At 44.2% G+C, this 17729-nt stretch overlaps 1 protein-coding gene across 1 annotated transcript; it reads right to left on the bottom strand.

Moving 5' to 3' along the window:
• Nucleotides 1-15361: 15361 nt before the first annotated feature.
• Nucleotides 15362-17251, bottom strand: LOC110628045 (cytochrome b561 and DOMON domain-containing protein At5g35735). Its single transcript, XM_021774491.2, has 3 exons — nt 16249-17251; nt 15897-16151; nt 15362-15759 (listed from the first exon to the last, which is right to left on the bottom strand). The coding sequence occupies exons 1-3, from the start codon at nt 16858-16860 to the stop codon at nt 15499-15501; spliced, it is 1128 nt and encodes a 375-aa protein (XP_021630183.1). The 5' UTR covers nt 16861-17251; the 3' UTR covers nt 15362-15498.
• Nucleotides 17252-17729: the final 478 nt, after the last annotated feature.

Genomic DNA, 17729 nt, shown 5'->3' with positions numbered 1-17729 from the left:
AAGCACAAATCTCTAATCCTCAATATCATTACATACATTACTATTCATAACTTTACATCATTTTATAATTTATCATGCCCACACTATCTATTACATAGACACGACTTCAATACTCTTGCTGACCTCCTGGTCTACCCTGTACCTGCACACCTGGGGGATTAGGGAGAGGGGTGAGCTACTAGAGCCCAGTGAGCAGAATAATAAAACATTTAAAACATATGATAACATGGAATGCATCACATCACAGCTAATCACATCAAGGATGAAGTTGTCACCAATAGCCCTCTACATGGTCCAACTGTGCCAGAACGTAGAATGGGTCCTGGTCTTTCCCTTACATGTCATAACATAACAGTCCAACTGTGCCAGAACGTAGAATGGGTCCTGGTCTTTCTCTTACATAGTGCCAGCGAACGTAGAATGGGTCCCACTGGTCTTACATTCCGTACCGTACATATCACATCGTCACATCATAGATCGAGGGCTATGGATCATCCAACATCCATCCACAACAACAACAGTAGAGTGTGCAATGCAACATATTCGTGAATTCTAATGCAACAACCTAATATATCTCATGGCATTCATGATGCGTGAATCATGCTAAGACTGGTTTATTTATTTTAAAGCATAAGAGTTATTCCACTCACCTTTGGATAGCTCTGACCAGACACTGGGGCAACTGACTCACTGCTGGGGTCCTCGGTTCCTCGGGTCCGAACCTACACAGGTGGACTCAAATGAGGGACCAAACATATAAGAACATAACTCTAAACTACTCCCCAAAAACCCCCTAAAAAATCATGAAACAATCATAGAAAAACATGCAAAGGAAGGCTGGACAGGGCACTTTCGGCGGCAGGTTCGGCGGCCGAAAGTCCCTCCAGAGCCGAAAGTCAGGCAGTGTAACAGCCCGGACGTGATCCCCGGCACTGTTACCGTTCACGGCCCAGGGCTATCCCTCGCCTTGCCTCTTTGCCACCTCGGGCTTTCCGCTGGCGTCGTGAACAGCTCTTAACATCCATTCACCCTCACAGGCTCCTGGCAGGATTTGTCCCCTTGGGTTCTTGCATCGAGTGCATCCTTCCCCTAGTGGATTTGGCCCAAATTTCCCTTTGGAAATTAGGTCGCCTCCCTCACTACTCGAACCCTTGACCTCCCACTTTAAGGGATGGAACAACTGGTACTCACTCTCACCAGACTATTCCCTTAAAGTGGGATGTCAAGGGTTCGAGTAGTGAGGGAGGCGACCTAATTTCCAAAGGGAAATTTGGGCCAAATCCACTTGGGGAAGGATGCACTCGATGCAAGAACCCAAGGGGACAAATCCTGCCAGGAGCCCGTGAGGGTGAATGGATGTTAAGAGCTGTTCACGACGCCAGCGGAAAGCCCGAGGTGGCAAAGAGGCCAGGCGAGGGATAGCCCTGGGCCGTGAACGGTAACAGTGCCGGGGATCACGTCCGGGCTGTTACAGGCAGGTTCGGCGGCACCTTCGGCGGCCGAAACTCCCAGACAGAGACGAAACTCATGCATGTTCGGCGGCACTTTCGGAGGCCGAAATTGCCCGCCAGAGACGAAAGTCCTTTTTCGAGGGCAGGCTTCGGCAGCCGAAAGGCTTGCCTCCCAGGCAGGTTCGGCTGCCGAACCTGGTTTCTGCCAAAGGGCAGAAACTTGGTTCCTCATGCATTTTCGCCTCCCAAATCCAACCAAACGTGAATTTTCTTAATCTACAACATACATACTCAAGCATACAAGTTCCTAGGGGCTTCCAACTAGCTTAAACCCCAACTACAACACATCAACATACCAACATTGCTCAAAAACACACATTATACCCATAAACCTAACCATAAGCTAAACATGCATTCTACTCCATAGATCTACTCAAAACTTACTTAAAACATGCCATAAGCTCAAGATCGGCCCTTACCTCTTGAAGATCGAAAGGTGAACGACCCTAGCTCGGAAAATAGGAGAGAGAGAGTTCCTTGAACCTCCAAGCTCCAAAACTTGCTCAAATGCTCAAAATCTTCAAAATAAGGGTAAAACTAATGAAAATCGTGAAAGATTGGAAGGAAAGAACTCAAGATCGGTGAGGGGCGGCAGAGAGCTCACCTTGGCCGAAAATGGGGAGAAAAGCTCGCCCATTTTCGGCTAAGGGACCCCTTTATAGGTGGCTGGCCAGGCCACGTTCGGGAGCCGAAAGTGCCTCCGCATGCATGCCATGTTCGGTGGCCGAACATAAGGTTCGGCGGCCGAACCTGGACTTCCCTCTCTTATGCTTTCGGGGGCCTAAGGCACACCCGAAGCGCATGCATGTTCGGCGGCCGAACTTGAGGTTCGGCTGCCGAACTTGAGGTTCGGCTGCCGAACTTGAGGTTCGGCTGCCGAACCTGAGTTTTCCTCCAAGGTTGTTTTCATGCAAAAACTCATTTCCTTTTTACTTAAAACCATGAAATACATCAAAACATTTTATGAAAACATGTTTCTACCCTACTAGAGGCTTCCGACCTCCGAGATTCCACCGGACGGTAGGAATTCTTATACCGGAGTCTAGCCGGGTATTACATTCTCCCCCCCTTAAGAACATTCGTCCCCGAATGTTTCTTAACTAGCACAAGCATAGCAATCAATATAACATACATACATAGCACATAAACACATAGAGATCTAACCTTAAAAGAGATGAGGGTACTGCTGGAGCATAGACTTCCGTGTCTCCCAAGTGCATTCTTCCATATTGTGGTGGTTCCAAAGGACTTTCACCATCGGGATTTCCTTGTTCCTTAGCTTTCTGATCTGGGTGTCTATGATCCGTACTGGTTGTTCAACATAGGTGAGATCCTCTTGGACCTCCACATCAGGCTCACTGAGAACCTTGCCCGGATCTGACACAAACTTCCTCAACATTGAAACATGGAAAACCGGATGGATTCTTTCCATTGAAGCAGGTAAATCCAGCTTGTACGACACATTCCCAATCTTTTGCAAGATTTCAAAGGGTCCGATGTATCGTGGGGCTAGTTTACCTTTCTTCCCAAAGCGAACCACTCCTTTCATAGGAGACACCTTGAGCAATACCAGATCCCTCTCCTGAAACTCTACTTGCCTTCTGCGGATGTCTGCATAACTCTTCTGTCTACTTGCAGCAGTCTTGATTCTTTCTCTAATTATGGGTACCACCTTGCTGGTGATCTCTACTAGCTCAGGCCCTGCCAAGGCCTTCTCTCTAACTTCCTCCCAGCAAACAGGTGACCTGCACTTCCTTCCATATAAAGCTTCATATGGAGCCATCTCGATGCTAGCATGATGGCTGTTATTGTAGGCAAACTCTACCAAGGGTAGATGCTGCCTCCAAGAACCGCCAAAATCCAGCACACACATTCTAAGCATATCCTCTATCGTCTGGATGGTCCTCTCTGATTGTCCGTCCGTTTGTGGATGAAAACAGTGCTGAAATCCAACCTGGTACCCATGGCGTTCTGCAGACTCCGCCAAAACCTGGAGGTGAACTGGGGCCCTCTGTCGGACACTATTGAAACAGGAACCCCATGCAGCCTGACGATCTCATCAACATACACCTGCGCCAACTTGTCCACAGAATAGCCACTCCTGACAGGGATGAAGTGAGCAGATTTGGTGAGTCTGTCCACAATCACCCATATGGAGTCCAATCTGTTGGACGTCGCCGGTAACCCCACTATGAAGTCCATAGCTATATTCTCCAATTTCCACTCTGGAATAGGTAGCGGGTTAAGCATTCCAGCCGGCTTCTGATGTTCTAGCTTCACCCTCTGACACACTTCGCAGGCTGACACAAACTGTGCCACTTCTTTCTTCATAGCTGGCCACCAATAAACCTTCTTCAGATCTTGATACATCTTGGTGGCTCCGGGGTGAACGCTGTATCTTGCATTATGAGCCTCTCTCATAATGTCTCCTTTTAGCCCTATGTCATCTGGTACACACAATCTGCTCCTATAGCGGAGGATCCCCTTGCTGTCGAATCTGAACTCACTATCCTTGCCTGACTGAACTGTCCTGGCAATCTTCACTAATTCTGGGTCCTCATGCTGTTTCTGAGCCACCTGCTCCAGAAACACGGGTGCCACTCTCATCTGGGCAACTAAAGCACCTGTACCAGACAACTCCAACTGAAGACCTTCATCAACGAGCTTGTAAAACTCCTTCACCACTGGCCTCCTCTCTGCCGATATGTGGGATAAACTGTCGAGTGATTTCCGGCTTAAGGAGTCTGCCACAACATTCGCCTTACCCGGATGGTACTGAATCTTGCAATCATAGTCACTCAGCAGCTCCACCCATCTTCTCTGTCTCAGATTCAGATCCCTCTGACTCAAGATGTACTGCAGGCTCTTATGTTCTGTGAAGATCTCACATTTAACCCCATAGAGGTAGTGCCTCCACATCTTGAGTGCAAAGATTACTGCTGCCATCTCCAGGTCATGTGTGGGGTAATTCAACTCATGCTTCTTTAGCTGTCTAGAAGCATAAGCAATCACCCTTTCATTCTGCATTAACACACAACCCAGTCCCACACGGGACGCATCACAATACACTGAGAAGTCTTCATTGCTAGATGGCAGGGCTAGCACTGGTACTGAAGTCAACCTCTTCTTGAGCTCCTCAAAGCTCTCTTCACACTGGTCGGTCCACACAAACCTTTGGTTCTTCCTGGTCAATCTGGTCAGAGGAGCTGCAATCTTTGAGAAGTCCTGGACGAACCTCCTGTAGTAACCTGCCAAACCCAAGAAACTTCTAATCTCTGTCACTGAAGTGGGTCTAGGCCAGTTAGCCACAGCTTCTACCTTCTTGGGGTCTACCTCTATCCCATTTTCTGACACTACATGCCCCAAGAACGAAATGCTCCTCAGCCAGAACTCACACTTAGAGAACTTGGCATACAAGCCATGTTCCCTCAAGGTCTGCAGGACTAACCTCAGATGATGGGCATGCTCCTCTGCGTTCCTGGAATACACTAAGATATCATCTATGAAGACAATAACAAAGTGATCCAGGTATTGGCTAAACACTCTGTTCATGAGATCCATGAATGCTGCAGGGGCATTGGTTAACCCGAACGGCATTACAAGGAACTCAAAATGCCCATATCTAGTCCTGAAAGCTGTCTTTGGCACATATTCCTCTCTTATGCTCAGCTGATGGTACCCCGATCTCAGATCTATTTTGGAGAAACAACCTGCTCCGGCTAGCTGGTCGAATAGATCGTCGATCCTTGGCAACGGGTACTTGTTCTTGGTAGTGACTTTGTTCAACTGCCTATAGTCGATACAAAGTCTAAGGGATCCATCCTTCTTCCTCACGAACAGCATTGGAGCACCCCACGGTGAGGTACTCGATCGGATGAAACCCTTGTCTACCAGTTCTTGTAACTACTCTTTCAATTCCTTCAACTCGGCTGGGGCCATCCTGTAGGGAGGGATAGAGATTGGTCTAGTTCCAGGCATCATCGAACTCTATCTCCCTAGGAGGTGGTAAACCTGGAAGCTCGTCTGGAAAAACATCCTGAAACTCTCTGACAACTGGCACTGAGGCTGGCTCCCTAACCTGACTGCTAAGCTCTCTCACATGAGCCAAATACCCCTGACATCCCTTCCTAAGCAACCTACGAGCCTGAAGAGCTTATATCAGACCTCTAGGTGTACCCCTCTTGTCTCCTCTGAAGATGACCTCTGACCTGTTCTGATCTCTGAACCTGACTACCTTGTGTCCGCAGTCCAAGGTAGCACCATGGGTAGATAACCAATCCATCCCTAGAATGACGTCAAAGTCTATCAAATCTAGAACCACAAGGTCGGCGGAGAGGCATCTTCCCTCAACAAAAACTGGACTGTACTGGTAGACGGACTCTGCCACTGACGGGTCACACTTGGGTCCACTGACCCATAGGGGACACTCTAACCCAGAGACTATCAGACCCAACCTCTCAACGGCTATCGGAGCAATAAAAGAATGAGATGCACCCGGGTCCATTAATGCATACACATCAGAACACCCAATGATGAGATTACCTGACACCATGGTGTTGGATGTGTTAGCCTCCTGCTGAGTTATGGTGAAGATCCTGGCTGGAGCTGATGGACCTTCACCTCGGGAACTAGAAGAAGAGGCTACCCCTCTCCCTCTACCTCTACCACTGCCCTGAGTTGTGGCTGGAGCTGCTGGCTGTGCCACACTACCAGAAACTGTCTGCTGGGGCTGGCCCATAAAAGGTGCTCTAGGACACTCCCGAGCCATGTGTCCCTCCTGTCCACATCTGAAACATGCATTAGTCCCAGCCCGAAACACTCCCTTGTGTGGCCTCCCACACCTTAGGCATTCTGTACCATCTGAGCCCGAGCTCGAGCCACCGCCTAATCCCAGACCGGATTTCAACTTATTCCAAAACTTGTTCTTCTTCAGCTTCTTGGTGGTGTTATTCCACCTATTGCTACCTGAGCTCTGAGAAGAGGGACCTGGCCCTCCTCTGCCTGGGGTCTTAACCCCTGAAGACTGGGTCACTGACTGCTTCACTGACCCCTCAACTATAGCACTCGCCTCCATCCTTCGTGCCATATCCACTATAGTGTGGAAACTTTCCCTCTCAACTGACTGAATCAAAGAGGAGTACCTAGAATGCAGTTTCATAACATATCTCTTGGCTTTCTTCGAGTCTGTATCTAGAGCTTGCCCCGAAAAAGGCAATAGCTCCAAGAATTTATCCGTGTACTCCTCTATACTCATGTGCTCTGTCTGCCTCAGCTGCTCAAACTCAATCATCTTTAGTTCTATAGAACTGTCTGGAAAAGCCCATCCAGCAAACTCATTTGCAAATTCCTCCCATGTCATACCGTCTAGTCTTGGGTCCACATAACACTTGAACCATTCCTGTGCCTTTTTGCACTTTAAAGTGAACCCTGCCATCTGAATGGCCCTGCTGTCATTTGCCACTAGCTCATCAGTTATCGTCTTCACTACTCTCAGGTACTCAAAGGGATCATCCCCTGACTTGTATTTGGGAGCATCCAGCTTAAGGTAATCTGTCATCTTCACTTTGCTCCCACCGGCTGAGCTAGGTCTAGGAGGTTGAGTAACTGGGGCTGCTGGTTCTGTAGGTGGTGAAGGTGGGGGTGCAGCATTCCCCGAGGTGGGGTTTGCCGGGTTAGGATAGAAGGGTGAGGGTGGATAAGTCGGGTACTGAGTGTAAGGTGGATAGAAAGGTGGATAAATGTAATACCCGGCTAGACTCCGGTGTCGGAATTCCTACCGTCTGGTGGAATTTCGGATGTCGGGAACCTCTAGAAGGGTAAAAACGTGTTTTTATAAAATGTTTTCATGAATTTTAATGTTTTAAGTATAAAAATTAAATGAGTTTTTGCATGAAAAGTCCTTGGAGGAAAACCCAGGTTCGGCCGCCGAAGGTCAAGTTCGGCCGCCGAACATGCATGCGTTTTGGAGGCACGTTAGGCCCCCGAAAGCATGAGTGAGGGAAGTCCAGGTTCGGCCGCCGAAAGTCAAGTTCGGCCGCCGAACATGGCATGCATGCGGAAGCACTTTCGGCCCCCGAACGTGGCCTGGCCAGCCACCTATAAAAGGGTCACTTAGCCGAAATGGGCGAGCTTTCTCCCATTTTCGGCCACAGCTAGCTTCCGACCTCCCTCTCCCCAGATCTTGTGTTTTTCCTCCAAATCCCCACCATTTTTCTTGAGTTTTAAGCTTGCATTGAAGGTTTTGAACTTTTGAAACAAGTTTTGGAGCTTTGGGAACTCAGGAGCTCATTTTCTTGGATCTCCAAGTTTAGGTCATCTCTCTCTCGATCTTCAAGAGGTAAGAGCTGATCTTAAGCTCCTTATGTGTTTTAAGTAAGTTTTCATGAGTTCTTTGGGTAGAAATGCATGTTAGGTTATATGTTGAGTTTATGGGTTAATGTTGTGTTTTTGAGCAATGTGGCATGTTTGAAGTGTTGTAGTTGGGGTATTTGATAGTTTGAGACCCCTAGGTGTGATGTATGATTTGTATGCATGTTTTAGAACAAGTTTATGCATGATTTGAGGTTTTGGGAGGCAAGAGGTTCATTTGAACCAAGTTTCTGCCCATTTGGGAGAAACCAGGTTCGGCAGCCGAAGGAACTTTCGGCCGCCGAACCCCCTTGTGGAGGCAGCATTCGGCTGCCGAAGCTTGCCCCCGAAAAGAGACTTTTGTCTCTGTCTGGGACTTTCGGCCGCCGAAGGTGCCGCCGAAACTGCCTGACTTTCGGCTCTGGAGGGACTTTCGGCCGCCGAAGGTGCCGCCGAACCTGCCCTGTCCAGCCTTCCTTTGCATGTTTTTTGCATGATTGTTTTGAGGTATTTTAGGGGGTTTTTGGGGGATGTTTTAGAGTTATGTTCATGTATGTTTGGTCCCTCATTTGAGTCCACCTGTGTAGGTTCGGACCCGAGGAACCGAGGACCCCAGCAGTGAGTCAGTCACTTCAGAGTCAGTAGAGCTTCAGCCAGAAGTGAGTGGAATAACTCTTATGCTTTTAAATAAATAAATCAGTTTTAGCATGATTCACACATCATGAATGCCATGAGATAATAGGGTGTTGCATTAGACTCATGAATATGTTGCATTGCATATTACGTTTGATGATGTGGATGGATGTTGAATGATCCATTAGTCCCCCTATGCTATGATGATGATGATACGGTACGGAAGACCAGTGAGGCCCATTCTATGCCACTGGCACTATGTAAGAGAAAGACCAGTGAGGCCCATTCTACGCCCCTGGCACAGTTGGTCCATGTAGGGGACTATTGGTGACAAATTCATCCTTGATGTGATTAGCTGTATTGTGATGCATTCCATGTTATCATATGTTTTAAATTATTTTACTATTCTGCTCACTGGGCTTTGTAGCTCACCCCTCTCCCCTAACCCCAGATGTGCAGGTACAGGGTAGACCAGGAGGTTAGCCAGAGTTTTGAAGTATGTTTATGTAATAGTTAGATGTGGACATGACAATTGTACTATGATGTAATGTAAGAGATTATAGTATGTTATGTAATGAGGAATATTGAGGTTATAGTTGTGCTTGACCCTATGAGTATTGTAATCCCTTGTTGATACATGATCTTAATGTCTATTGATGTTTATGTTTAACCAACTCAACTTATGATGTATCGCCCATTGGGGCATTGATGAGATCCCACTGAGGGGTCAAGTTATGATTATGTTAGTGCATGCACAGGTTGAGTTTGGTGTATGAGGAATGAATGAAAGAAAAGTTTTAAATTTTTATGTATGAATGTTGATCATGTATGGGATTGAACAGGTTTACAGGTTCTATGTCAGGCTTGCTACGGGTCCCGGCGGCCTTAAGCCGATCTGGATCCTAGCGCCGGTAGCGGTCCGATTTTCGGGTCGTTACAAAGGCATGTAGGTAGGGTAGGGGTTAAAACTGGAGTAATCCGATGTGCCTCCCATCGGATACCCTGAACCCTGTGGAAAGGGTGGATAATGGGGTGGAAATCCATACCCCGAGGCCTGAGCGCCTCCCTGTGACTCCCCTGTCCCTTCTTCCTCCATGCTGACATCCAGATTCCCATCCCTCCTATAATCCTCTTCCATAACCTCCCTCACATCTGAAGAACTTCCTCCTCTATCTGCCCCCCTTCTACTAGCATCGAAAGACCTTCTAGGGTCCCTTGACACTCTTTCTCTGCTCGATCTACATGACATTGCCCTAGGCAATGCAGGAGGACGGGCGCTCATGCCCTCATCCTCAGGTGGTACTCTAATCAATCTTGCAGATCGACGGGTTCCTCTCATCTTGTTTTCTGAAAAACAGTACACATCACACAAACATTAGCATCATATGGTTCATGTGGGAACACATGAACCCGCATCACATACATATCATTCATATCATAGCATTAATGCACATGTATATAATCATGGCATTTCACATCATCATACAAGACAGGACTCAACATCCTATCCTAGTGGACATGATCTTCCTATTGTGCTTGACCTTCTAGAACATCTATGAGCCCGACACTCTAGGTCCAATCCTATGAACCTAGGGCTCTGATACCATTCTGTAACGACCCGAAAATCGGACCGCTACCGGCGCTAGGATCCAGGTCCGCTTAAGGCCGCCAGGACCCGTAGCAAGCCTGACATACAACCTGTAAACCTGTTTAATCCCATACATGATCAAGAATATACATAAAAATTAAAACTTTTCTTTCATACATTCTCTCATACACCAAACTCAACCTATGCATGCACTGAACATAGTTATAATCATAAGCATTAACCCCTCTGTGGGATCTCATCAATGCCCCAATGGGCGATGTAACATACGTTGAGTTGGTTTACATAAGCATCGCATAACATCTAAGATCAAGTATAAAAAGGGATACCTTACACATTGGGTCAAGCACAAATCTCTAATCCTCAATATCATTACATACATTACTATTCATAACTTTACATCATTTTACCATTTATCATGCCCACACTATCTATTACATAGACACGACTTCAATACTCTTGCTGACCTCCTGGTCTACCCTATACCTGCACACCTGGGGGATTAGGGAGAGGGGTGAGCTACTAGAGCCCAGTGAGCAGAATAATAAAACATTTAAAACATATGATAACATGGAATGCATCACATCACAGCTAATCACATCAAGGATGAAGTTGTCACCAATAGCCCTCTAGATGGTCCAACTGTGCCAGAGCGTAGAATGGGTCCTGGTCTTTCCCTTACATGTCATAACATAACAGTCCAACTGTGCCAGAACGTAGAATGGGTCCTGGTCTTTCTCTTACATAGTGCCAGCGAACGTAGAATGGGTCCCACTGGTCTTACATTCCGTACCGTACATATCACATCGTCACATCATAGATCGAGGGCTATGGATCATCCAACATCCATCCACAACAACAACAGTAGAGTGTGCAATGCAACATATTCGTGAATTCTAATGCAACAACCTAATATATCTCATGGCATTCATGATGCGTGAATCATGCTAAGACTGGTTTATTTATTTTAAAGTATAAGAGTTATTCCACTCACCTTTGGATAGCTCTAACCAGACACTGGGGCAACTGACTCACTGCTGGGGTCCTCGGTTCCTCGGGTCCAAACCTACACAGGTGGACTCAAATGAGGGACCAAACATATAAGAACATAACTCTAAACTACTCCCCAAAAACCCCCTAAAAAATCATGAAACAATCATAGAAAAACATGCAAAGGAAGGCTGGACAGAGCACTTTCGGCGGCAGGTTCGGCGGCCGAAAGTCCCTCCAGAGCCGAAAGTCAGGCAGGTTCGGCGGCACCTTCGGCGGCCGAAACTCCCAGACAGAGACGAAACTCATGCATGTTCGGCGGCACTTTCGGCGGCCGAAACTGCCCTCCAGAGATGAAAGTCCTCTTTCAGGGGCAGGCTTCGGCAGCCGAAAGGCTTGCCTCCCAGGCAGGTTCGGCGGCCGAAAGTCCTTCGGCTGCCGAACCTAGTTTCTGCCAAAGGGCAGAAACTTGGTTCCTCATGCATTTTCGCCTCCCAAATCCAACTAAACGTGCATTTTCTTAATCTACAACATACATACTCAAGCATACAAGTTCCTAGGGGCTTCCAACTAGCTTAAACCCCAACTACAACACATTAACATACCAACATTGCTCAAAAACACACATTATACCCATAAACCTAACCATAAGCTAAACATGCATTCTACTCCATAGATCTACTCAAAACTTACTTAAAACATGCCATAAGCTCAAGATCGGCCCTTACCTCTTGAAGATCGAGAGGTAAACGACCCTAGCTCGGAAAATGGGAGAGAGATAGTTCCTTGAACCTCCAAGCTCCAAAACTTGCTCAAATGCTCAAAATCTTCAAAACAAGGGTAAAACTAATGAAAATCGTGAAAGATTGGAAGGAAAGAACTCAAGATCGGTGAGGGGCGGCGGAGAGCTCACCTTGGCCGAAAATGGGGAGAAAAGCTCGCCCGTTTTCGACTAAGGGACCCCTTTATAGGTGACTGGCCAGGCCACGTTCGGGAGCCGAAAGTGCCTCCGCATGCATGCCATGTTCGGCGGCCGAACCTGGACTTCCCTCTCTTATGCTTTCAGGGGCCTAAGGCACACCCGAAGCCCATGCATGTTCAGCGGCCGAACCTGAGTTTTCCTCCAAGGTTGTTTTCATGCAAAAACTCATTTCCTTTTTACTTAAAACCATGAAATACATCAAAACATTTTATGAAAACATGTTTCTACCCTACTAGAGGCTTCCGACATCTGAGATTCCACCGAACGGTAGGAATTCTGATACCGGAGTCTAGCCGGGTATTACAAGTATTACCGTTTAGTACTATGGAGGGCATGCGAGTAATGAAGAAGTATGCAGTAGAGACAGAATCGACCCAAAATTGCTTAGGAACTTACATTTGAAATAATAGAGCTTGATCAGTCTCAAGGAGATGTCCATTCTTCCTTTTAGCTACCCCATCTTGAGCGGGTGTATCAACACATGACGATTGATAGATAATACCATATTGAGTCATATAAGCCTGAAATGATTCTTACATATATTCTTTAGTATTGTTGCTTTGCAAAATTTACATTGAAATATTAAATTGAGTCTTGATTTCAGGACAAAAGACAGAAAAATGAGAAAACACTTTCGAACAATACTTTATAAAATAAATTCAAGTCATTCTAGAGTAATCATCCATAAAAGTGATAAAAATCCTTGAATCAAGTCTTAGATCCAACCGAACATGGGCACCAAACATCTTAATAAACTAATTTAAAAGTAGACTCAGTTTGTTTATTAACTCTAGAACTTAAAGAGTTTCGATGATGTTTTGCAAAATGACATAACTCACATTCCAGTAAAGATACCTCATGAAAATGAGGGCATAACTTCTTCCAAACTGGTAAAGAAGGATGTCCTAACCGATAATATGCTTCAAGCGAAGACACGACATATGAGCAGACAACAGACCGAGGCACCTATGCATCCAAAATGTAGAGATCTCCAGGTAGATGTCCTTTACCAATAATCTGTTTCGTCACAAGATCCTGAATGAGGCAATGATCAAGAAAAAAGAAACATAAAAATTTAGGTCTTTGGTAATTTTACTCACAGAGATTAAATTAAAGGCAAGATTAGGTAAACTGAGCACAAATCATAGGGTAATAGAAGGAGTAGGTTTAACAGTCCCAAAATCCTCAATATTATAGGTTGACCTATCGGCTATAGTAACAGGAGAATGTACTTTATGAGATCGAAAACTGATAAAAATATAAGGATTACCTGTTATGTGATCCGTGGTACCATAATCAATGACCCATTTATATGAAGAGAAAATAAGACAAGTTTTACCTATCTCAACCGCTACTGGAGACGTTGGAATTTAATTATATGGGTCTTACTGTCAGAAACCATTTGAACCAAAATCTTATACTCCTCCAAATGAATTAAAGGAAGATAACATAACCTAACCTAGTAAACAGTATGCTGCCACTGAAGAACACTTCTTAGTCAACGTCAAATGACTGGAGTTCCACTGGAGACATGCTGGAAATGACCAAGCAATCGTCGCAAAAGAAACTGGAGGATAAACGGATGCCACACGTGCTTCCACACGCTGTCGCGTGAAATTGGGGTTGAAACTTGGATCGGCACGTGAGCACCACGCGTGGAAGCTTCGGTCATCGTTTTCTGAGGAACGACCAAGAAATGATGTTGCAGTTCTCCCTGTGCCGGCGGTGAGACCAAACAGACACCTAAACTTAATGACCCAATAACTAGTTTCTCAACCTGAGAAACCCAAAGAAAACAAACACTCAAAATTATCTCAAATGCTCTGATGCCATATAACAAAATAAGGAACAATTGGACAATTTTTGTGTGTATTCTCTATTGAAGTGTGTTTATATACAGATTACAGGGTCTTTTTAAGGCACTCCTAAGAATCATATGTCAATCAATTAGTCTATGGTTACGTAATTTCTTTTAATTATGTATAAATTATGTCCACACTCTAACAATACCAAAAAGAGAAAAAATGGTGAATCTCTGCTTTGACAAAAATATTACAAAATTACTAGATTTTATTTCTTTTTTTAATTTATTTATTTATTGAAGTCTGTTACTTAGATAATTCCTTTTTATGTTATATCTATTTTTCTTTTACCAAATGATATTTGCACTAAAATTGAGAGGTTGATGAATCAGTATCGGTGGTGTAATGGTATAGATGGTAAGGGTATTCACTGATTGAAATGGGAGAGCATGTGTTCCAAAAGAATGAAGGTGGATTGGGTTTTCGAAAAGTGCATGAATTTAATCTAGCCTTGTTGGCCAAACTGGAATGACGTTTGCTCACCAATCCTTCATCTTTAATGGCTAGAGTTTTGAAGCCTAAATATTTCTCCACTACTTCTTTTCTTGAAATTGATGTATGTGCTAATCCGAACTATGTTTGGCGTAGTATTTATGATGCCAAATCCCTACTTTAGATGGGTGTGTGATGCAGTATAGGGGATGGTTCTGACACTCGGCTATGGTCGGATCCTTTCATCTGAGTTTATGAGAAAAGACTGTTTGTTTGGAATTTGTGTCAAGATGTAGTTCCTGCTCATCTGAGGTTTTGTGAAAAGACTGTTGATATTTCTACTCATTGTCCAGTCTGTAAAATGCATGGTGAGTCTACATCTCATCTTTTCTTTACATGTCCTTTGGCCTTCGGTTGAGTTGATTCAATTTGTTAATACCTTCTATTCGGAATGGTCTCTGGCACAACGTTCATCAACAATCCTTTCCACTCAATCTTGCGGAAGTACTGAGAGTCCAACTCTCACATGGTCTCCCTTTCTTCTGATAAGACTAAATGTAATTTTGATGCAGCCACACCTGCACATGGATAGGGTTATGGGTTTGGATGGGGTTTAAAGGGTGAGTGTGGTCATTTTCTTCATGCCACGATGATGTTTCATACGTGAACGAACTGTTTTTCCACTTGTGGCAGAAGCATTGACGGCACGGAAAGCTCTTAACTTGTTGAAATTTCATTATGTGCAGCATGATGTTATGGAGACAGATGCTTTAACGCTTGTTCATGCCATATCTTCACCTATGTCGGGTTGCTTATATTTTGATTTTTTAGTGCAGGATATTAGAATGTTATTAAGCCTCTATAGTTCATGTTAAGAAATCTGTAAATTAGTAATTAATTGAAAAATATTTTTCATGATTATGAATTTTTGTTATGAGATCTTAATTGAAATTCAATCAATTAATTAAATGAATGGAAACAATATTGATAGAGAATGAAAACAAATGTAAAAGATGGAAACAAATGCCAATGTACTCGTAAATCAACCCAAAGTACCCATAACACAAATAATAACCTCTACAAAAAATAATAACCTAAAGTGTCAGCTGTAATCTAAGCACTCCCATTGACATGCTAGTTGGAGGTGACTGCTTTCTTCCTTCTGAGGACAATGATCCAAGTGATAACCTCTAATAGAGCTGCAAGGGCACCTAAGAATATGATAATTCCAGTGTAAATCTTTTTCCATTTCTTCTCAGGATCTAAAATGTCAAATCCCTCGTAGATGTTTATGATGCTCAGAATGATGGTTGCATATCCAATGGAATGGTGGTAGATGTTCCAATACAGTCTGTACTTGTGATCTGGCTTTGGCCTAAACAGCAAAGCAAACACCTGCACAGCATTCAATTCCTCTGTTAGAAGATATGTCTATCTATGTTTCAGTTGGAGTAATTTTCATTATATCTAGCAAATAAAAGAAAGAACTTAACAAGACAAAACGAACGACTTTTTAGGCAATATATTATTACCTGAAGGGTTGCAAAGCAAAAGAGGGTTATGCCAATGTTTCTGTGTTTGATGTACTTGATTCCAGGAGAATCACTGCCCAATTTAAGACCAGTTCCCCATCCAGCAACCCCAATGATATATGCAGATGATTGGCAAGCTGCATGCAGATAAAACCAAGCTGGCTTTGCTACCTTGAACACCTTCAAGTATCTGGCCATCATTATTCCCATTGGCATCAGAACTCCCCAGCTCACTGCGTTTAGTGCTCCATGAACCTGAAAGTTTTTCAATATAAAACCACCTTCACAATCCATGGTTTAGATGTTTATCTGTTAGTTATAATGAAATTGATAATTGACTTTGATCACTTACATTCTTCTTAGTGCTTGTTCCGACAGATCCTGCAACTGTTGCTCCAGTCTCAAAATTTATAGTCCCTACTGATGCGCTGTTTTCTGAATCCATGGCATGAGAATTAAAACTAGTTCCGCTCATGGTACCTTCCTGCCACACTTGGTTGGTCGATATCAAGCTACTCGTAAGGTGCAGAGTAGCAAAGAGTATCATATCGCCATTTGAATACTCTGCTTTAAGATTGAAGACCTGAAAACTCAAGTTCCCCGGTTGCATCGATGGGGAGAAGCTGGTTATTGGCGTGGTATAAGCGGTCGGGACACCGCTGGAGTTATGAAAAGCCAGAATAGCCTGTGACCCCACCATCTGTTGGCCACTAGGATTGAGAGCCCATGCAACCCAAGTGGTGGTGGATGCTCCAGCTTTGCGAAAAGCAATATCAGCAGTGAGGTTTGATGGATAGTAATTCCAATAGAGGAAGGAACTCAACACAGGAAGATCACTGCAAGCAGTGAATATTTGATTGCTAGAGAAAGTATGGCCCCGGCAAGTTTGAGCCAAAGATGGTGGAACACATAAGTAGAGAAGCAGAACACAAGAGAAGAAAACAGTTCTCCAAGATTTATCCATGGCTGTAGAGATGGAAAAAGAAGATATCAATTGCAGAGATATCTCGATGGATTGAGTCGTGGGTATGTGCTAAAATTGATGCTTGATGTTTGGTATGAGAGTGCGAATCCAGAAACTTGAGATGTATTGTATAAATAGAGGAGTCTCCTAGTAGCAGTTGAAAAGGGAAAACACGCTTCTAGGAAATCAGGTTTCTGTGACCAATTCCGCCTGGAACATGGAGAAATTATATCAGTTTAAGCGTGTATCAGTATTCGAAAAGGAAAAGGAAATCGCAGATAAAGCTGTGTGGTTTCCTGTGGAAGCAGCCAAGCAGGCAAGAAACTTGAGATGTATTTTAAATAATTTCATTAAAATAAATTAAAATTTAGTGATGGAAATGACACGGATTTCATCGACTGTAGGTAAAAATTGCCAATTTATAAACGGCTGCCTCCTTGGTTTGTTGAAGTGCAATGTTGATACGGCAGTAGCATATACTGCTCAGGGGACTAGTTTTGGTTGGGCTCTTTGGGACCGTGTTGGTGTGTTTGTTACTGTTTATATGCAGTTTTAGTTGGGACAGCTTTTTTGGTCCATGTATGGTCAGGTTCAGCTTGAAAGAGATTTCCTTTCGTGCTGGATGTTTCTTATGTTGGTTCTCTTGTTTCAGATATTAAAGTTCAATTGCATGAGCTTCCAAATGTGTTTTGTTTCATTTGTAAGCATGTCGACGCATCAGGTTGGGTAGATTTTTTTTTTTTTTTTTTTTTTGATATTATGATTTTTTTTATAGTAATGTCTCTTTGTTTTTCTTAAAAAATTGCAAAAATTAAAAATTTATCTAAATTGCTAAAATTAAAAATTTATGATAAAAAATAAAATTAAGA

The sequence above is a fragment of the Manihot esculenta genome, chromosome 12 (genome assembly GCF_001659605.2).
Source record: "Manihot esculenta cultivar AM560-2 chromosome 12, M.esculenta_v8, whole genome shotgun sequence".
Lineage (NCBI taxonomy): Eukaryota > Viridiplantae > Streptophyta > Magnoliopsida > Malpighiales > Euphorbiaceae > Manihot > Manihot esculenta.
Note: the sequence above shows the minus strand (reverse complement) of the source record. Positions and strands in the feature narration are given on the sequence as shown.

Coding starts and splice junctions, on each gene's coding strand:
- LOC110628045 (XM_021774491.2), bottom strand. CDS start 16,860: ATGGATAAATCTTGGAGAACTGTTTTCTTCTCTTGTGTTCTGCTTCTC. Junction 16,152..16,248: donor GAACAAGCACTAAGAAGAAT/GTAAGTGATCAA, acceptor AAAAACTTTCAG/GTTCATGGAGCACTAAACGC. Junction 15,760..15,896: donor TTTGCTTTGCAACCCTTCAG/GTAATAATATAT, acceptor AATGCTGTGCAG/GTGTTTGCTTTGCTGTTTAG.